At 49.7% G+C, this 22,333-nt stretch overlaps 1 protein-coding gene across 3 annotated transcripts in view; it reads left to right on the forward strand.

Moving 5' to 3' along the window:
* The first annotated feature begins 235 nt into the window (after window positions 1-235).
* The window catches only part of ARHGAP22 (Rho GTPase activating protein 22), a 158,775-nt gene continuing 136,677 nt past the window's right edge, over window positions 236-22,333 (forward strand). For all 3 annotated transcript variants that reach the window (XM_002805637.4, XM_001108619.5, XM_028826341.2), the window contains exons 1-2: window positions 236-570; window positions 20,063-20,262. In XM_002805637.4, coding sequence (XP_002805683.2) covers window positions 537-570; window positions 20,063-20,262 — 234 coding nt within the window. In that variant the 5' untranslated portion in view covers window positions 236-536. The remainder of the gene's footprint in view (window positions 571-20,062; window positions 20,263-22,333) is intronic.

A 22,333-nucleotide genomic window follows, 5' to 3' on the forward strand; every position in this document is an offset into this window, starting at 1 on the left:
GGTCTCGGCTACTCTCTCACCAAAGCGCTCTCCCACCCGGGCTCGGCGGGGAGTGCGGCTCCTAGGCGGCGACAGAAAGGCGCATTTCCTCCAGCCTCAGCAGAGAAGGGCCGGAACCCCAGTACCCTCTCCCAGGCCAGGACCGCGCCGGGCGTCTCCGGCTGGCCCCGCCCCTCTCGGCCCCGCCCCGCCCCCGCGCTCAGCTTGGACAGCCACGCGTGCGCCCAGGCCAGGCAGAGGAACTGCCCCGCCCTGGTCCAGTGATTGATCAGCAGTGATTACTGAGGCTTTAATGGTCCGCTTGGATGGGAATTAATTCTGGGATGGATAAATAATGCATCGAGGTTTATGTAGTCCAAGGCGAGCCGTCCGTCCGGAGCCGGGAGAGGTAGCCGAGGGAGCCTGACGGGTGACGCCAGCGGCCACGGGGCCCCGAGCGAGCAGGGCATGAGGGGCGACTGGGCGCGCGGACGAGCAAAAGCAAGTGGATGACAGCATGATCGGCCCCGCGGGGCTGGCCGGACGGCTGCAAGAACATGCTGAGCCCAAAGATCAGGCAGGCCAGGAGGGGTAAGTCCAACTTTCTGGGGTTTTCTGGGCACCGCACATGCCTCTTGGCAAATGTCCGCGGACACTTGGCCAGCTGTCACGCCGTGTGTCACATGGGGCGGGTGTTCTGGGACCATTGCCGCTGAACAGTGAGCATCCTCCTAAGGAAGTGCCCTTCCTCCTGAAACTCCTGGGCTGCGTGGGGACCCGACCTGAAGTTGCAAAAGGGCGGTGGCCGGCTTAGTGTCCAGTGGGTATGCACACTTCGCCCCACGTTCCACATTTTGCAGAGGCCCTCGGTCGCTCCAGGTGACCTGGTGGCAACTTTAAGGAAACTTTGCTTCTTTACTGAGAAGGAAATGCCCAAGATTTGCCCTGTGGCCAACACAGAAGCACCACTTACCAGGGAAGGCAATGCCCTGGCTTCTAGAGACAGCTGGGTGCAAGCGAGGGTCTTCATCCCTGCTGTTCTGCAGGCAGCATTTCCTCAAGCAGGCCAGGAGCAGGCAGGCTTTCCTGCCAGGAGAACACCCAGAGAGCTGCAGGGCCTGGGGCAGGACAGGTGGACGGGGGAGCAGACTCAGACCAGCAAGAGATGGGAGTCAGGAGAGTCCAGGACTGTGCTAGTCAGCTTGTGTCCAGCCAGCGACCCAGCACAGTGACCTGAAGACTTGGCCACTGTATGGGGCTAGAGACAGCATCTCCATGGACAACAACTGCTTGGCCACGGAAAGTGTCATTTTGAATGAGAACATCTGTCTTTTACAAAAAAATAGAATGTGTCTTTTCAGGTGGCCAGTATCTGGGAGACCTGAGCTCCTTTTGTAAACAATGAAGTGGAGGATGGGTCTTTGGAGGTGGATGGAGCATTTGCCTGGGAGCTTGGAAACAGTTTGTGTCTCACCAGGTGTTTGCAGCTGGGAGCCTCCAGCCTTCTGTGGATTCACAGGGAACACACCCATCTTATTAGCACCTTGCAAGCACTCGAATGATTTTCCTGGATGGGACCGGCCTTCCAGTGTGTTCCACAGCCGTCAGAACCCCTCTGTGGGGTGCTTTTGGATGGGCTGAAACCTGTGTACCCCAGTGGGCAAAGGAGGACCTTGCATGGCTCTGCTGAGGAGGGGGCAAGTCTGGTGATGACCCAAGGGATAGGACAGGCCAGAAGCCTCTGTGAGAGCTTAGTTCCACCCTCCCACTCCTGTGTAATGAGCTGGCCACTGGCTACATGTGGCTACTAAGCACTTGGCATGTCACTAGACCAAACTGAGAGAAAGATATACCAAATTTTGATGATTTAGTACAAAAAAAATGTACAATATCTCATTAATAATTATTTTACTGAAATGACAACATTTTGGATATATTGGGTTAAATAAAATCCATTATTAAAATTAATTTTACCTGTTTTACATTCTTTTACTATAGCTACTAGAACATTTACAAGTACATATGTGACTCATATTGTATTTTTTATATTTCTATTGGACAGTGCTGGTAAGACCAGTGCTTCAGCAAAGGGGCTTACAGGCAGCCTGTCTTTCAAATCCAAGGTTTCTCATAAATGTTTGTTTTAAGTCAATAGTTCTCAACCAGGAGCAATTTGCACCCCCTAGGGAACATTTGGCATCGTTTGGAGTATTTTTGGTTATTTCAACTGAGGGGTGCTACTGGCATCTAGTGCATATAGGCCAGCCATATGGCCCTCTTCCAGTTCTCAGTGTTCTATGAAACTTCCACCATGGGGCTTTTGCACATCCTTCTTTCCCCTGGAATGCCTCCTACATTCACATTTGCACACATGCAAGCATGTATGTGTGTGCACATGCATTCATGCATGCAAACATACACACACACACCACCCTTAATTCCTATTCACTCTCTAGTTATAGTATAGTTCAAGTGTTGCCAGCCAAGGAAGTCTTCCCACACACCCCAGTCTAGGCTGGATCCTCTGCGCCAGCTCTCCTTTTCTTTATGGTATTTACCATAGGTTGCAGCTGTATACTCCTGAGTGTGACTGTTTGGTGAATAACTGTCACTTGCATGCTCCATGAGCTCCATGAGAGCAGGAACCATTTCTGTTTGGGGGCATCATTATGCCCCCAATGCCAGGTACCAGGTGGACACTCAACCTGTGTTTTTTGAATGGATGAATAGCTGGATAGAGGAGAAAGCATTTGCCTGGGTGGCTGGAGCACTGTCTCTACCCTAGCTGGCCTGGTACTTAGGAAATTTGACCTCGCCTTTCACTGACTCATATGTTGCAAATATTTTCCTAATTTGTTGCTTGCCCTTTATTTTTATATTAGAGTGGGTTTTTTTTCTAGATTTACATGTTTTTAACTTGTATACATTTTCCTTTCAGAATTTCTGTCTTTGTTTGCAGTGTTTCAAAATAAAATTGATGTTGCTATTAAGGAGGCTCCTTCTTTTAAAGGAAATCATCAGACTGATGGGCAAAGTTACAGGAGCTCTCACCATCGCCCGTAGCAGGAGTGTCAATGTCTTAGGAGTCTTGATGAATGTTCAGAGCCTGGTCAATACTTTGGGGGTGGGGAGAGAAAGCTCTATTAGTGTGATGAAGTAACTTCAATGGCCTTATTCATGTGATTGTCCCACAAGAAAGTAAACTAACATTTATGGTGTACCAATGCTCCAGGCACTTTTGTTGTACCTCATTTAATTCTCATAACTACACTCTAATGTGATATCATTGTTACCATTTTGATAGATGTAGAAGAATCATGGTTGCCCAGCCAATAAATGTGGGAAATAAATTTGTCTGTCCAATGCTAAGGCCTCTGCCTTCTCCCTAACCCAACACTATCTGAAGACCACTGCACCTGGCCCTGTACATCTCCATGACAGCTATAGGTTCTTTCAGTGATAAAATGCAATGATATTTTTAGGAAGGTGCATCTAAACACATGGAGATTATATTTAGACAACTGATAGAATGTTTAAGGTTGGATTATTGATACCTAGCAGAAAACTAAGCAAATAAAAAAGCAAGGCAATGATGAACTCCAGGGAAAACAAAAGTGATTCATGAAAGAAAAATTATTATCATATACGACATACCTCAAGTGGGACTAGCAATTAAATGGTGCTAATAATGGAAATTCTGTTGTTAATCTAACCAAAATGATAATATAACTATATTGGGAGGGTGGAGTGGGTGCTTACGGATGGTGGGGAAAAGGGAGTAAAAGAAACAAAATCTTCATCTTTTATAGTAAGAAGTTAATAAATAACACTTAAAAGGAAAAAATCAAGAAGTGGCAATAAATAAATACTATCTGGAAACATAGAAGTGATACCAAAAGAACCAATGACAAAGGTTGAAAGTGGCTGCCTCTGTGAGGTGGGGAATGGAAGTAAAGGGATAGGACACTGCTGGGTTTTGCCCCAAGACTGTAGGACTACTTGAAAAGTGGTTAGGGAATGACAGCCCAGAGGTCAACTGACCTCATACCTGCTCAGACTGGGGGATCCTTCAGATCCCTGGAAGATTCTGCCCTTTAGGGACACTCATAGGGTTAGCAGTCCTCCTCAGATTGCTTAGTTATGAATGTTGTGGCTTCCAGGATATGCCCTTGGCCATGCCATGATGCCCCTGCCCAGGCTTGTCAGGTACCATGAAGGCTCCCTATGAGAGTCCTCACCACCTTCATGGCCCTGAGAGTGAAGCAGTTAAGCAACAGTCACCTAATTAGGTGACACAGCATCTGACTTTGCCTAATTCAGAGAGAGGATGGAGGTCTAGCAGAGTGGTCAGTAAGGTATGCTGAGGAAGGGGCATATTAGAACCGCTCATGGAGGGGTGCATCCAGGTTGTGGGCTAGAGCTTAGCCAGGGACAGGAGGCCTCAGAGGAGCCTGCTCTGGAGAAGAAGGGCCAAAGGGAACTCACCCAGCAGTCTCTACTTCCAGGCCAGGCCCTGGCACCGCTGTTTGTAGCTGACACGTTCTGTGACAGCAGAGGTGCCCAAGCCTGGACATCCTCTGCCACTAGCCAGGTGTTCCACCCCATGGAGAGGACCAAGCTGTCTCTTGTCAGTCCCTTCTAAAAATTTGCTCAGAAGTGAAATGAAGTTACAGAGGCCCTCAGATCAGCAAAGGGTCCAGGACAAATCCAGGGGAACCTGATTAGAGGAAATAAAAGTTTCCAGTTTGGGGATCTTTGAACAAGAGTGGCCTCAAATCACATTGCAGCCTGATTTTTTTTTTTTTTTTGAAAACTCTTCTAGGATTTTCATTGTTTATGTCTAAAAATTTTAAGATTTTCTTATTGAGGCATAATTTACAGAGTAAAATGCACAAATCTTAAGTGTTCTCTCAGTGACCAGCCTGAAGATCAAGATATAAAGCAGTTTCCTTAAGCCTAGGAGGTTTTCTCCTGTGTCTTCCCAGTCACCCCGACCCTTCTCCCAACCAGAGCGACACCTTTCTGATTTCTAGCACCCTACAGTGATCTTACCTGTTCTTCAATTTTATATAAATGCAATCAAGGATATGACTTCCCACTATTCATACATTAAAGGCCACAAACTGTCCTTTCACTTTCCTCTTTAAGGAAGGAAGGAAAGTGAAAGAATCTCTATTGAGTGTTTAGAATGTGCCGGATGCAAGCTGGACCTTGTGTTACATGTAAATGTCCTATTTTAATCTTTACACCAACTCTGTGAGACAAGGGAGAAAATAGAGGCAGAGTAATATAAGTAAAATGCTCAAAACTGCACCACTAATAAGAGCAGAAGCAGCTTAAACACAAGACTCAGGTCTGAGAAGCCTCCCTCCCAAATCTAGTGCTGCACAGAGACAGATGGAGGCTGATGTGTCAGTGAGCAGCTCATGCCCCCAGCGATGCCAGCAATACAAAGCTGTCAAATCCTGTCCAACCCTCACAAGCACCTGTCTCCATGGCAGGCACACACAATGCTATCACTAGGTGCGGGGGCCAAAATGAAAGTGGAGACAGGCCACCCACTCTGTCCTGGCCTGTCCCAGATTTGTTCCCCTGAAAGTCAGCCTGGCCCAGCAGCAGGCTAGTGGGAAAGGGGAGAGGAATTGGGATTTTATGGGACACAGAGCAGTGGGCATCCTGTGGAGTTAGCCCTCGCCAGGGGTGCCAGGTGTTAGCCATGGTTGCAAAGGTGTGTGGTGAGCTCAGATGGGCTTGGTCCCTGCCACCTAGTGATGTTGAGGAATCCCAGATTTGGCTGCTGTTTTACTTCAACTCCCATATTTCTGGGAAAAAAAGATTGGCTATTCCAAATGCTGCAGCCTCAGATAGCTTGCCCTCCCTGATTTAACTCTTCATGTGCTTACCAAGTGCTTAAAATCGCAACAACCACACTAATGCCTGTTGAGCTCATGGGACATTCTGTCAAGCAAGCACAGCACATGAAATGACTTTATTTGTGTCCTCCAATGTCCCCACCTGGCAGGCCCTGGGTTAACTCTGGGCATACCTGGATAGAGGTGCCCTAGGGTCAATTTTGTTTGCAACATAGAAGACCAGGTCAACATTTCTAGGTCCATGGTAGCTGGCTGTGACCTATCTCTCTGAAAGCATGCTTCCTAGTTTGTCCCTCACTTTAGAATGTCACATCCTGTGTGGCTTGGAGCCCTGTTGGAACTTCCTGTTTGAAGTCCTGTTGCACCTGTCATGTGCAGGCACATGCATTATCTCCCTTCATCCTCAAAAGATTCCCATTGAGAAAAAGACCACTGTTGCCCCATTTTTCAGATAAGGATTTTCAGATAAGGAAATTGAGTCCCAGAAAGGATAAAGAACTTGCCAGCCAGGAAGGGTACCCAACCAGGAAGGCGCACTGCTGGGATCCAGAACCCAAAGGCTTCTGAACATATAGTGCATGCCTTCATATTTACATGCCAGGCTCAGATCCAGGCAGCAAGAGAGAAGAGCCATCCCAGGTTGTGAAAGCCTCTGTGCTAAGGCCCAGCGGTGGCAACCTGGGGCAAGCAGTGTGCCCCTATGGTGGCTGCAATGCAGGAAGGCAGGGGGAGGACAAGGTGATGTAAGGGAATGAGCCTGTCCCACGTCCAGGTAGGGTTTTAGACAATGGAGTGGTGTGCCTGGCCGGAGCCTTAGGCAGGCCTTATGCAAGCTGCAGTGGGGGCAGCAGGGCACAGGGAGTGGCCCTGAGGGCAAGGAGAGAGAGTAAATGCTAGTGAAAGCAATGGTGTTTCCCAACTGCCACCTGCAGAGAAGGAGAGGGAGACACAGGGGCCTTTGTTGAAGCAGATCTATGGAGAGCTGGGTTCCTCTGCTTCCAGACACTCTTCCCCCAGTGCCAGCTGTGCGCTGGGCAGCAGCTGGCACCTCCCCACCCTGCAGAGTTTGTAAGTACCAGAGTGTTTCAACACCACAAGCTGAGAACAAACACTCCCAGCCACCACCCTCCAACCAGCCCTTAGGCCACCAGTCCATCTGCTGCTGCCTGAGGTTCATGCCAGGAGATGAAGGTGGCTGTTTGTATCCAGAAGAGGGGAACTGTGAACTCAAGCCTCTTCCCCCACCAACCCTCATGTTCTCCTTCTTCCCAGACAACTCCGACCAACTGATGGGAGAACAGAATTTCTCTTCCCATGGAAGATGTTAGACATCCATAAGTGCCCCCACCTGACCAGTGCTCTTAGACACTCAGAACACACAACGCTGCTCGGTGCTGGGCTGGAGGAGCTCCAAGCTGGCCTTGTAGCCCCAGACAGCTGGAGAACTAGCCAAGACCTTACTGTTTGAAGATAGGGATAAGTCATTTATTTGCAAGACAGGCCTGAACTGAGTTAGGCGTGGGCCAAGAGGCCACCTTGGACTCCACTGTCCAAGGCAGCAAGGCAGTCAGGACCCTGCCCTGATTCTGCTGAAATCCTCACCAGCCCCCGTGATTACTTAACCAAGGGTAGAGAATGTATTGATCTAAGCTAATGGCTCATAGGCAGGCAGAAAATGAAATTTATAATCGACATGCAATTATATTGATTTTACCGATCCCAGGCTCTTGGTGAATGGCCTGCTTATCTGAACAGAGCAGAAACAGCAGGCACCTGGGGTCCTGGGCCATCAGCCCCTGAACAAAGTCCAGAAGAGAGGAGAGAGCCTTCCAAGGGGCACAGCCCACGGGAGCAAGAAGCAGGGCCAACATTGTTCACTCAGCACTTCACTGCTCTCAAAGAAAATTGCCCATTCATTCCATCCTCACCACTGTCTAGGAAGCAGCAGGATCAGTATCTGGCCCCCATTTATAGATAGAAACCTGAGGCTCTAAGAGGGTAAAGGGCCTCAGGACTCGGAATCCTGTGCATCTTCCATGACCTGCCACTGCCTCTCCATACCCACTGCTAAGCTACAGTTTCGCTTTTCCATTTTCCTGCTTGCTGCTTCTCTGATTGTGGGCTGAGAATCAGTAATCTCATGCCCTTTAGTTTTTCATGTGTGGAAACAGGCCGTGGGTAGGAGAATCCTGTTGGCAGATTTCTCCCAACCCAAGCGGATCATCTACAGAGGCACAAAGTCTCTTGGATTTGATGAGTTCTCATCCTCTTCAGACTTGAGGATTCCTGTCTCACATTCACAGACATGAGATACATGTTTATGAAGAAGAGGTGCATGTCCAGCCAGAGGTGTCAGCAAGGTCCCGGGGGCAGCATAAGGGATGGAAGTCAATCATTCGGCATTGAGAGCCTACCAGAAGGGTCTTCATACCTTAGGAAGTAACTGCACTGACACTGATGCTTCAAAAGTGAGTCAGGATTCACCAGCAGAGTCATGAGTCCAGGGAAAGGGAAAGGCAGACATACGGGGGTGGAGGTGTGGCACAGTGGTCCGTGCGGGACCTGTCAGCTTGGAGAGACCCAGGTGTGTGGTGTGAGAGGGAGGAAGCTGGGCACCGGCTCACAGAGGCCCTCCACATCACAGCCACATCAGACCCATGTCTCTGATGGCTAAGGCTGTAGCGAAAACTGTCTACACCCTAAAAAGGGGGCACGGTCTCTTCCAAGGAGCCACAGCAAGAGAGACCCCAGACTGGGTTGAAGGCAGCAGTTGGAAGAGGTCCAACAGGCTGCTCTTTCTCAGAGGGTGGGTTTTCATTAGTCTGGCAGAGGCTTGGGATATGGTCTCTCCTAAGGCAGGAGCGTGGGTCCTATGAGAGTCAGGGTGGAAAGCCTGGGAGTGGAGCCAGACTTCCTGGTCTGGACTCACCCTCTCACTCTCTGCATCTTCCTGTTCCCCTGCTGGGCACACTCCACCCCTCAGTGAGGCTCACCGCATTCATTTGTCCCTCCTCACCTCACCCAGGCTCCCTGCCCCCTCCAGCCAGCCCCACCCCAAGCCCAACTGCCTCGCTGCTGCTGCCTTCACACTCCCCTCTCCCTTTATATGTGACAGCAAGATCTGGTGCTGGGGCATCCGTCCCCCGTGAGCTCTGCCAGGGCAGGTGTGTGTCTTGTATCTCCATATGCAGTGGCTCTCGCAGGTGGGCATACAGGAGGCCCCATAATCTCAAGAATGGATAAATGAACACCAGATCCACTTGAAGCTAGGGCTGCATCCTGCATGGAAGTAAAGAGCAAACACTTCGGGTGTCTCCTGGCTTCCCACCACCCTTGCTGAAGACCAGCCTCAGCTCAGCCAGGAGGCAGACCCAGGAAGCGCTGATTAAAATAACTTTCAAGAATGCAATCTTTTATATTGATTTTTAAATCACTGAGATATTCACTATGAAAAAAACTCCAAACTCTCTAATCTACCTAATCACTATTTAAAAATTAATATTTTCATTCCTGGGGGCAGGAATGGATAGGCTGTGCACTTTACTGGTTTTAGTTCTTCACGCCGAGGTGAGGCTCATTAGGAGGGCCTGGCTCATTCTCTAGACCTCTTAGATGGAGACCTAGGAACAAACAGGTGGCCAATTAGAGCTAGGCAGAATGCAAGTCACAAATTAAGCTGGGTGTAGTGGCTCATGCCTGTAATTCCAGCACTTTGGGAAGCCGAGGCAGGAGGATTGCTGAAGGCCAGGAGTTCGAGAGCAACCTGGGCAACATAGCAAGACCCCATCTCTACTAAAAAAAAAAAAATTAGCCAGGCATGGTCATACACACCTGTAATCTCACCTACTCAGAAGGCTGAGGTAGGAGAATCATCTGAACCTAGGAGTTTGAGCCAGCAGTGAGCTATGATCGTGCCACTTCACTTCAGCCTGGGTGACCACAGCAAGACCCTATCTCAAAAATAAATAAATAAATAAAATTATACATACATATATATATATATATATATAAACAAGTTTTTAAAAGTAGGGGCACTCAAGAACCATTAGGTAATAAATCATCTGATGCTCATGCAGAATTCCCAGGACAGTGTGGGACCCTGAAGGAGGTCCCCTTTGGCCTTGGCGGCAAATCGCATTAACTTTATGAAACCATCTCTTCCCACCCCTCCAGAGTGCCTCTTCCAATACCTCATCTCTCTCTCCTCAATCAGTCTGTTGGCCTCAATACTTACCCTTTAAATCAATTCAGCTCTGAGATCCATCTTGCTCTTTTCCCAGCCCGGCTTTAAAATCTCATTGACTTTTATAAATCAATTGCGTTTTAGCTCTCCTGTCCTGCAGCCACTTCTCCATGCTCTAGGGGCTGCACTCACAGAGCTGCAGATAGGAAACATCCCTGGCTTGCTGCAGGGCGCCTCACCCCAGGGAGCATCTCCAGAGCTGAGAGCCCAGCAGCTGCCCAAAGGCACACAAAGGCTGCCACAGTTTATTCAAAAGGCCCTGAAAACAATCGAATATGTTCAGTGGGAATCTCCAAACCAAAGCAGACCCTGAGATAGTGATTCACATGCAGTAATCCATTAACGAGACCCTCAGGGGACACAGTTGGGGGGTGGGGGAGGGGATCCGAAAGCAGGACATGAGCAAGGTCCTGTTACCCTTTCAGGTGTAACAGGAAAGGGAGGTCTCAGCCCAAGCCCCCAACTGAAGTGTGAAGTACACTCCTGTACCTAGCTAGAAATAAGGTTGATTAGGGATTTTCAAGCTCCTAGGTTGGGGGCGGGGGCGTTGGATGATATAAACTCCTAGGCACTCCCAGCCCTCCCAGTACACGGACAAAACAGGCCCCAGTAGCCCAAGGCCAGTCTTCCAAAACCTGCCAGCAATCCTGAGAAACCACCACCCACCCCTGGGAAGACTGTTGGAAGGACAGCACAGTTGGGGGTGGGGAGGGGAATAGACACAGGAAAAGGGATCCAAGAGAATTTGGGCAGAGCTCCGTCATGATCCATGTGATCTCAGAGAGCAATGTCTGAGCTTTGGCAGCTGCCAGGTGCTCTGTCAGTGCAGGGCTGGGCCCATGAGTGATCCACACACCCTCACTGAGCCCCTGGTTGGCAAGAGAGAGACAGGATGGAGGAGGCAGGCTGGAGTCCCAGGCTCACCCAAGCAGCTCACCTGCAGGGAGGGAACAGCATGCTCACTCACAGTTCCCTGACGGTGGTCCCATGGAAGGACCACAGATGGGCTTGGTCCAGGCTTCCACCAGCATCCTGGCCTGTTTGTTGTGAGCTGATCAGTGTTAGTCTCTCCCACTAACTCGGGAGCTCCATGCAGGCAGAGGCTCTGTCCTTCTTGCTTGTTGTGGTCCAGAGCCTAGTGTGATGCTTGTCTCAGATAAATACTCATAAGCGTGTATCAAATAATGATCCTTTAATTGCTATTTTAGATGTCCTGTAAGGGGATCCAGCTCCACTCCAAAAGAGCTCTTTCATTTAAAACTTTTAATTGTAATTTATATAATCAAAAAATTCATTCCCTTCATGAAATGTACAATATAACAGCTCTGGGCTTCCCTTTAGGAACATTATCACCGTTCTAGGCGGGATGTGTTCCTTCCAGACCTAACTGTGTACGATCACCAGCACCCACTGAGAATACATTGCAATGTCTTTTGTTTAGGAATTTTGTTTTTCTTTCCTTTTTATTTAAAGTGGTTCCTCCATATCCACAGTATCATGTTTGTAGTTTCAGTTACCCAGGGACACCCACAGTCCAGAAATAAACAATTCAAAAGTTTTAAATTGTATGCTGTTCTGAGTAGCACGGTGGACTCTCCCGCTGTCCCACTCTGTCTTGCCCAGCACATGAATCCTCCCTTTGTCCAGCGTCTCCACACTGTCTAAGCTACCTGCCTGTTGTCACTTAGTAGCCATCTCAGCTATCAGATGCACTGTTGCTGTATCACAGTGCTTGTCGTCCAGTAACCCACACTTAATAACGGTTCCAGAGCACAAGAGTGTGGTGCCAATTTATTAATTAAATTTTGTCATAGATATGTATGTACAGGAAAAACTGTATACAGGGTTCAGTACTACCTGCAGTTCCAGGCATCCCCAGGGGATCTGGAACATCCACTGGGGGTCTAAGAACATATCCCCGCTTGGATAAGGGGAGACTACTGTAGTTTTATATTTTGCATATTGTTCTGCAACTAACTTTCTTCCATTTCTATAATATAATCGAAGTAAATGTTGAGGTAAAGCAGGAAGGAGAAATGGAGCGGTGGGGGATAGTTTCTAAAGAGTGGTAAGAGAGGCGTCCTTGAAAAAGTGATGTTTCAGTAAAGAGTGAAGGGGCTGAGAGAGGAACCCTAGGGCATCCAGGAGGGCCCAGTGAGCAGAGGGCATATGGCAGGTGTAGAGCCAGATGCTGGGCACATGTCTGCAGGAACAGCAGGGGACAGTGCGGCCAGGACAGGAGAGGACAGAGGAGGCCGAGAGGCCATGTGGCCAGTCCCCAGGACCCTCATAGGCCATAGTGTCGGATCTGAGCGAGCTCAGAAGCCTGCAGGGTTTTCATAGGGAGAAACATGATCTAAGTCCCACACTTAAGAACTCTCGCTGCCTGCCCTGTTTTGAAGAGGCTGCAGCAGTAACTCAGGTGAGAAACAAAGCAGATGGGAGCAAGGAAGGTCTGAGGATGGGGTATTCACTGGCTGAGATTATTTCTCTTATGCTCTGAGAAATAAGTGAAACTATTCAGGTCACCCACCTGGCCCTAGCTCTGGCCGTCACAGGCTCTTGTGCAAGTCCATCCCTTCCATTGCCCACCCACCCCAGCCCCACCCTGCCCATGCACTGAGTTTCTTCTTTCTCTCATCTCACCCCAAGAGGAAGCCATACCCCCATGTCCACCTCCAGCGTTACCAGGATGGCCAGGCCAGAGTCATGCAGCAAGCGCAAAGGCTACCATCCTCAGTGACTGGGAAGGCGTGCAGCCCACTTCCTCCCTCACAGGCCAGATGGCGGGGCTCAGCGCGACCTGCACAGTCTGGACCAGGCCACCCAAGGGTTTATGGGCACCCTGGCACAGATGCAGGTCAGGGCAGCAGCAATATAGAGGCATGGGAAGGGGACATTGTCAGAATGAGCACAAGGAGGGTTATGGTGAACAGGTAGGCTCTCTAATCCCAGCAGGTAGGGCCACAGCTGGTGGGGCACTTTGGAGCAGAGGAAGGCCTCATTCCTGCTACAGAGCACCTCCTTGCCCCCTGCCACAGCCGAGGAGAGTGTCTTGCCATCTCATGCTAACCTCCAACCACCTGAGCTCAGGCTCCATGTCCTGTCACCTCCCAGGAAGCTCCCTCTTGACTCATCACCCCACCCGACCCTCATCCACAGCCTCCACCTCTGCCAGTCCAAATGCACTTAAACTGGCTCAGGTCCCTCCCATTCTAGCAAGGGGCACCCTGCCCCTCCATGCCACCCTCCCCTCCAGCACACTCCCCGCTTCTCTCCTGCTTGCAGGGAACATTCCTGAAAGAGTTCTCCGGGCTCCTTTGCTGTACTCCCCCTCCTGTCACCCCTACCCTCTCTCTGTAAAGTGGCCCTTGTGTACCCTCACCTCTCCACCCAAGACACTGCGACCTTAACTCTCTTCCCTTGGTGTGGTTTACCTGCTTTTGAAAATTTTGTTTATAATTGACACATAATATTGTACATGCCTGTGGGGTGCAGTGTGGAGGGAGCTACACAGAGGAAAATCCTGTGCCGCGGAAGGGTGGCGATTGCCAGGCTGGGGCTGGATTTTCCTCTGTGCGTAGTAAATACCATAACTACTTCTGTGAAAAGTAAGACTTTTTAGAACTCTGCGTAGGAAGATCTGTGTGTAGCTCCCTTAGTAGCTGCATATCTATTTTGGAGAATCTTGTGGAAGGCAGGAGCTAAGAGTCAGGAAGTAGCCCAGGCAAGGGATGGTTATATACAAACGGGTTCAGTAAAGGGGAGATGAAAAGAAGGCAGAATGCACAGAGAAAATCTTCAGATTTGGAAACTAAGGGACTCTAGGGCTTGATGGGGAGGGATTTGTCTGAACATGTCCAAGCTGTTAAGTCTGGTTGGTCGTGGAGCCCTGGATGAGAATGGGGAGGAGAAGTGGGCTGGGGAGAGACATGTTGAATTTGGACATAGGCCCAGATAACCATGAGACATTTCTCTGGAGTGTCCTGCAGATGGTTTGACACATGAATCTGAAGCTCCTGAGTAAGATCCGGGCAGAAATAACGCCCTGGGATTCATAACGAAATAGAGACAGCTGGGACAACCCTGGGCAACAGCAGGATTTGGGAGGATGGAGGAAGTTGAGGCCAGAAGCAGGCTGGGGAGGTGGAAAGAAACTTGGGCAAAAACACTGGTATTTGGGCTCCGCAGAGAGGGAGGAAGGAAGAGCTTCCAGAAGCAGAGAGTGATTAACAGTGTCTGAGCCACCACAGGGCACTGGAGGATGAGACCCTGCAATCCAATTCAGGTTGGATTTGGTCAGAGCAATATCAGGAGAGGCCAAAATCTCCAAATGCAAGGAGCTGGTGGGGACTGCCGGGTGAGGAAGGAGAGGCAGGTGTGTGGGCCACCCTCTCAAGATGTGCCTGTCAGCAAGAGGAGGTGACAGCGGCCCCTCGGTACATGCACTCATGTGAGCCAAGAGATTGCAAGTGCCAGGCTAGTTTCTTCTTCCCAAGCCTGAGCCCCACCTCCCCTGAGGTCATCCCACACTCTAGTATCCTTCGAGGCCCGGCCTGGGGGCTTCCTCTGCAGGGGTGGAGGGACTTCAGCAGAGGTCTACAGCAGAAGGGTGGGCACCTCAGGGTCAGCATCCATAGCCTTTTCCTGCCCCACAGGCCTGTGCTCTTTCATCCCTATGTGGTGGTTGTGATTTACTTCCCCTGCCAGACTGGGGGACCCCACGGGGAACACCATCAAGTCAATTGGGCTCTGTACCTGGAGGAGCTCCATAGATTTGGAATAAATGGATGAGTGAATGGATGGTCCTTCGTGTGCGTGGAAGAGCCACCTTTGGGGAGGTTGGAGAGCGAAGGGCACCCTCCTCCTTCCTGGGTCCTGAGCTTGCCTGGGGCCTGCTCCTGGGGCCCCTCCAGAAACTTGGATCCGTTCTGGAGACTTAGAATGCCAGAGCTGTTTGACCTGAGGCCTGGTTTAAATATTAACAGGACCAAATAAATTGATTAAAGGAAGTGCTGATGACAGGAACAGTGGTTATTAATAAATCATAGCGATGATTATTTTCCTTTCAAGAAGCTCCATCAGCCTAATATGATTGATCAGCTGGGGAAAATCCCAGGCTGGTTTGGCAACTTCAGTAGCATCTGCAGTAAGTGCCTCCCTGTCAGAGGGGCTGGAGCCAGCCTTTCCTCTCCTCCAGGGTGGGGCAGGTGGGACCCTCGAGGATGCCTGCATCTGCTGAAATAGAGACCACCCAGAGCTTACTGCCTACCGGCTCCCTTGCCCCAGTGAACATGGCCCCCTGTAGCTACTCCCTCCTTACCTGAAGCTCTCAGGAGGTCTGATGCCTGGGCCTTGGGCATCAGGGCACAGAATGTGCCCACCTTCTTTGTCTTGCCACATTGACTACAGGCCAGTCCTGCAGTCAGCCACATATTGATAGCACAAGGTCCTGCTCTTGGCCAGGCTCAGCATCCATGGTCCTATGCACAGGGAGCTCACCCTTCTTGGGGCAGGCATGGCTGGACAAGAGAGCACCTCACAGACATTGTCCACCGCCGAGACAGAGGGTGCAGCAGCGCTCAGAGGAGTTGAACTGTGCTGATAAGTCACTGAGTTTTTTTTTTGAGCTCCTAACGTGCGCCAGCCCTGCACAGGATGCTATGGGGGATGCGGAAGGAAGAGCAGGTGCATTTAATGAGCCAGCTTCAGGCCCTGTCATAATAGAAGACAAGAGACAGAATCAGGGATGTAGCTCTAGAACATTCCATGACTTCAGTCCCTCTTGAAGACCCCAAAGAGTGCTCTGCAAACATCTGTGGAAGGACAAAAGGTTCTCCATAGCCCTTGAAGATTCTGTGATAAGAGATAAAGGAAAATTCAAGAATAGACAGTGGAGGCCTGAGCCAACCCACCTGTTCCAGAGACTCCTCACCGCCAGGGGAAACAACATCTGTCGAGTCTCATGGTAGGAATCTCACGTAATTAAACAACAAAAACCCAGGCACTGGTGACCTAATTTGGCCAGCAATTCTCAACTCATTAAAGGAATTTTAGAGATGAGCAAGTTGAGACCCAGATAAGAAAACTCAGTAACCAGAGGGGCACACCTGTCCCTGTCCTCCTCAGTTCCCTGGCCAGGCTCCACTCGAGCCCAGCAGTCCTGATAATCCTTGTCAGCTCCACCTCACAGGGCCTGATGCAGCCCCCACCCTGGAAAGGGACTGGCGAATGCTGCTGAATCCAGCCCTGCTCAGCCCTTCACTGGCTTGAGATGGAGAAGGGGAGGGGGCAGCCCTGGAGCAGAAAGGGTTCTTCTGATGCTGTTCTGGCACTTCTGACACAACCCCACCTGTCTCATCAGAGGCTCAGCTCACCCTCATCTGGGCAGGGTGGTTTCTTCCAAGTCTTTGTCCTCCACACAGGGCTGCTGAGGTCGCAGAGCAACCAGGGCTGTGCAGCACAGATGCGGGATAGGGTGCTACAAGTGTCTGGAAATACAGGTGTCTGGAAATTCCAGGCTGTAGGAAGACTTGCAGGAAAGGACTGGGGCTCCTGTGGAGAGAAAAAGGGGGCCCGGTAGCTCTGGGCCTCCAGGACTCCGGGTTTTTATGCCACTGAGTTTGACCTGGTGCTCCTCCTGCTGTGGGCAATCAGCTAAATAGGCAAAGGGAGTGAGCAAATGTCTCATACAATTAGTAAAAGCCGATGCAAAGATGTTCCAGCTGATTAATCAGAACAGCTAAGATAATAACTATGTGTCATTTTATACCTACTAAATTATGGAGTAGGAATGCTCAAATTATACTATTTCATGTTGGTGGTGATGGGGAAAGTGGCACACTGGCATAATTGTGTGGTGGAATATAGCCACACGCCATCTCTAGAAGGCAGTGTGTAGTGGCATTTAAAGGGCCAGGGGCCAGAGAGCGGTCCATTCTCTGCTCTGTGACCTCGCTGCTGGGAGCCCAGCTTTAGGACACAAATTCTGCATGGAGACATCCACTGCACCATCTCCATTATCCTAATCCTCATCACCATAGTAACCCGTTGCTAGGCACCTGTACATCTAAGCACTCTGCAGTTATGGTGTCTCCCCTTTGCCAGCTTGTCCTGCTAGGTGAGATGTTGTCATCTCATATGGGCCTAGTTTTCTGACTGGAAAACTGAGGCACAGAGGGTTCACAGAACTGGCAGTGATGCAAACCAAGCCTTAGTCCAAAGCCTGTATTTCTTCAGTTGGGTTCCAACATCTTTTTAATTAAATACCTCACATTGAGGAGAATGCCAATACCCATCAATGTGAAAATCTAAAGGCAATGTATGGTGTGTCCATTTGCAGGGATAGTAACCAGTCATAGAAATAAAGGAGGGAAGCACACTCTAAATCCACATGAACAAGCGTGGGGATCAACCCCACAGAGGGGAGGGAACAAAAGTGCCGATCATTCTGAAACACAGATAAGGTGAAGCTCAAGCCCAGGTTCAGGGCACTGTTGGGCTTCAGAGGGGGCTGTTTTCCTTGAAAGGCCTGGGCCATGTGATCCACATTCAGCTCCCTGAATTGCCTTCCCTTTAGTCTCTGGAAAAAAAACACTGTCCTGAGGAATCACCAATCCAGCTTCAGTGGGCAGGAGCAAGCATGCAAACAACCCACTTCCTCTCTGGGCCAAAACACAGCCAAGGCAAGGCTAGAGCATTCAACCCTAACCTCTCCAGCAGCAGAGGGATGGCAACAGGGAATCAAGGCAGAGTGGGTGAGGACGTAGAGGGTCTGACACCAGGCTGGCTAGTGGTACCCATAGATCTATCACAGCTACTTGGGTGCCAGAGAGAAGAGATGAGGCCTCCCGTGAATGCTGCTGTTGTCCATGAGCCAACCCCTTCCAGAGCAGAGGCCTGTGTAAAAGTGATGGATTCAGTATTATACCCCAGGCTGTATGACACTTGAGGTGAAGGTGTGAACACCAGTGTTGGGGTGATTGGACTCAACACCAGGCCGTGGGGGCTACGAAGTCCGGCAGAGTCAAAGGAATGAGAAAAGACAAGTTGAGAGAGAAAGTGGGACCAGGGGGCCAACGCTAGTATGGAGGCTGTGAAGGCCCGGAACTCTGGGAGCCCACACTATTTATTGCTGATCAAACAAAGAAACAGGTGGTAAGGAGGTGGGGGTTGAAAGGAAGCAGTATATCAAGTGAATGAGCTACAACTGTGATGGTTTAGCATTTTCTTTGAAACATATGGCTACTTGAGATAATGGGAGTGCTAGAAGCAAGGAGCCAGCAAGTCTAGACATATTGCAAAGGCCACAAGGGGTTTTAGACCCTGGACCCTGGACATGTTGCAAGCCCTGCCTCAGCTTCTCTCCCAACACTCAGCTTTTCTCCCAACACACCAGGCTATAATGTATCCTCAGACACTGCCTGAGTGCTATGTAATATTTAATGTAATGTTAAGATACAAAAAATATCTAACAATAAGGATGACCCTAAGTATTCAGTGATATTTGACCACCATGACTTATGTCTATTCCCTGCCCCCCACAGTGATGAGGACATGCATGTAGAACTAGGTAAGACATCATCTCCTCCAGTCCCCACCCTTCAGTTCAGAGTGGCAGAAAAGCAATCACACAGATAATCACCAGCCATGGGCCACCTGGTAGGGGAGGGAGTGACTATTTGTAGGAGATTCAGAAGGAAGGCTCCATGGAGGATGTGTCCTTTGAGTTGGCTCTTGAAGGATGTGTAGAAGCTCACCATGTGGCTAATGCCAGGGTATGGATGGGAGAGGGATGGAAAAAAAGTCCAGGCTAGTGGGAACATGTGGGCAGAAGTAGGCCAGGCTTAGAGAATTGCAGTCACTAGTGTAGTGGGAAGAGCTTACACACACACATACACAGAATCACAGATACAGTGCAAGAACTGTAGGTCACAGGCACTGTGCTTTCCAATCACAAGTTAGGATCCATGGTCTAAGAATTACAGGTGTGATTACATTTGAAGTCAGAATTATTTCTCCAGAGTTCAAGATGGCCCCTCCTACTGATCACTGTGGCAATGGCCTTGATACTGGCCAGAGAGAGGAGAGGAGCTTCCCTGGGGACAGGGGAGAGTGAAGGAGGGGGACAGAAGGGGAAGGGGTAGGGGCAGAGGGGACAAGAATTCAGTCGTCTCTGTGAAGGGCAGCACCAACCTTGGCAGGGTGTGGCTCAGCACCATCAACCAGAAGGACCTGCAGGGCTCACGGGTGCTCAGAAGCTCTGGGGTAGGAGTGCTGGCCCCTCTGCCCTCCCAGTCAGCCACCAACAAGCCACAGCAAACAGCTGAAGCAGAGGTCCCACTTTGGGATGGTCCCAGAGAACAAATACAAAGGCTTTGGGGGGTCTGATGCCTCCACAGGAGAGGGACTAAGCAGAAGCCAGATCTGGGTGGGGCCAGCTCCCTCTGGACCTGAGCAACACGAATCCTGCTAGACTGTGAGCTCCAGGAGGATACAGATGTTTATCTGTTTTTCATTTCACTACTTTGTCCCCTGGAAAACTGGAACGGTTCTGTGCACATAGTAAGAAATCAGTAAACAATGGCTGAATGAATCAATTAATCATTGAACAAATGAACGAGTGGATGGATGAATCCATGGATTCATGGATGGATGCATGGACGGATACATGGATGCATGGATGAACAAACCTAGAGGAATGAAGAACCCAGGATCCCAGGGACAGAGCAGAAACTAACCAGGTGGGCAGGCTGTACCCCTACCCCAGGGGGATCACTGCGGGCTGCTGCACAGATGCTCCAACCCATGCCCCTTCAATGCCAAGGGGAAGTAGGCCCAGCTGCTCACATCCTGCTGGCCTGGGCTCCCATGCTTCAGTCACGAGCAGCTAGGACACTGGGATGGGGGCAGGACTGATAGCAGGCACGCTGCCTTCATGCTCACTGTGTGTGTCCTTGGCTTTCAGCCCGCTCCAAGAGCCTGGTGATGGGGGAGCAGAGCCGGAGCCCCGGGCGGACGCCATGCCCTCACAGGCTGGGCCCCGTGCTGAAGGCGGGCTGGCTGAAGAAGCAGAGGAGCATCATGAAGAACTGGCAGCAGCGCTGGTTTGTGCTGCGTGGGGATCAGCTTTTCTACTACAAGGACAAAGATGAGATCAAGCCCCAGGTGAGAAGTGCATGTGCGGTCTGCCATGGGCATCACAGCAGGGCTCCACAAGAGGGAAGACCATGCCCAGGAGAAGGGAGGAAGGCACAGAGTCACTGACTCCATCACAGTGATGTTTTGCCAGGATTTCCAAAGTAATTTTCATTCTTATCCCCCATGTTCCTGGTATCACAGGCTGTTTTACTGGAACATGTCCACAACTTCTGCAATGAAAATGTTTCCTTAAAATGTTGATAGAGAACGTCCCTGCCCAACTTAAGAAAACAACTCTTCCATGTCTTTTTGGCCCCTTCATGCTTCCAAGAAAGATGTACATGCACACATTTCATTACTTCTATCTTGCAGGAAAGATCACCAGACACATCTAGCCTCAAACTGGAACCTGGCTCACTCTGAAGCCCTTGTGCCTATCCCACATAGGGTTTCTGTGTCTAGAACTGTGAGACCTACATTTTAAGCAGGTGCTTTAAATGTCTGCCTTTCCATCCAAATTGCACTAAGTTTACTCCCTCAGAGCAGCTAGTAGCCCCACCCACCACAGTGTAGCCTCGTCACACAGCAGCCCATGCAAACGTCGTAATAAGATACTCTGTGTGCTGCCATCCAAGACACTTGAGCCAGAAGCACTTGGGCAATCCAGTCCCTGTGATGGGTTTCAGAGAGAGAAAGGGGATCTCTTGGGCAGAAAATGGGAATGAACCTTAAAGGACTTGTCCCAAAAGCTGCTCCTAGTCACGGGTCCAAGTCAGAGTTGGCAGATCCCCTTGTTTGGGGTCACAGGTCACAAAATCTTGCTGGGAAGGGGCCTGGTTCACATCCCAGCCATCCCCACAGTGTGGGGGCAGAGAGGGGACTCTAGGATGGGCAAGGAGTGAAGGGGGAGCTGGGCATGAGAGAATGTCCCTTTCTCTCCTCTTTCAGTTCTTCTGAGCATGTCAAGGATGAAGTGTCAACCCTGTGAGCCTACCTTTGACACTTCTCAAACACTTGGATCCTCCTTTTAAACAAATGGGGTTTAAAAGGGGCATGGGGGTGAAAGGGGAACAGGCCTCATCTTACTTAGAGCCTTCAGTGCAACAGGAACTGGCTGCTCATGAATAACTTTCTGCCTTCATTCTGTTCATTCCAATAGCTACCTCTATGGAAAGTAATTCTGGTTCCCACTTGTGGTAGAGATATCAGTCTTCCTTTCTAAAATACTGTGTATTGACATTAAAACCAAAAAGTGTTTCACAGCAACGTGAATGCGCTTAATGGCACTTACCTATATACTTAAAAGTGGTTCAAATAGTAGACTTTCTGTTACACATACATTACCACAATAAAAATAAATTAATTAGAAGACTGCTTCAGGAAAACTTTTACACAAATAATAGCACAGATGAAACATGAGTATGACAAAAATCATGAAGGTGGATTCAGAAAACCCCTATGTTGTCCAGCCTTCTTGACTGTATGAGAAAGGAGAACTCTGAGCAGTTAAGTGAGCCGGATAGGAACTCTGGAATCAGCTACATCTGAACGAGACCTAGCATGCCAGCTGTGCAGTGTGAACAAAAGTTTTCTGAAATGGAACATGGAGGAAAGAGACTTTATTCCAGTGAACAGTTTGCAAACTGGGGACACGCAGCTTCCCTGTAAAAGGTGAAGGTGTGTTCCAGAAAACATAAGGGAGGGTTTTATAGCAAACATGCCAGCCCAGGTTCCCAATCAGGTCTGTTTATGCAAATGAAGGATTCAGACTCATTTAGTTCTGAGGATTGATACCGCCGAGCACTGGAAGGTGAGTGCTGATTGGTTGGTTCAGGTGAACTCTGATTGGCTGGTTCAGGTGAGCTCTGAAAGTCCCAGAGTTAAACAGGAGTCTGGTCTTTAGGGGAAGGCAGAGTACATGTGTGATCCCTAGTCATCCAATGTCCACTTGGCCCTATTTTAAATTTAGGCCCAGTTAGCCCCTGGGGACTCATCTTGAAGGATTGGCTGTTTCAGGTTCACATTTGTTTACAATGGCTTGGAGGGAGTCAATTTTTTTTTTTTTTTAACTTTAGATTGTATCAATTGTAAAATGGAG

This window comes from Macaca mulatta, chromosome 9 (genome assembly GCF_049350105.2).
Source record: "Macaca mulatta isolate MMU2019108-1 chromosome 9, T2T-MMU8v2.0, whole genome shotgun sequence".
NCBI classification, from domain to species: Eukaryota; Metazoa; Chordata; class Mammalia; order Primates; family Cercopithecidae; genus Macaca; species Macaca mulatta.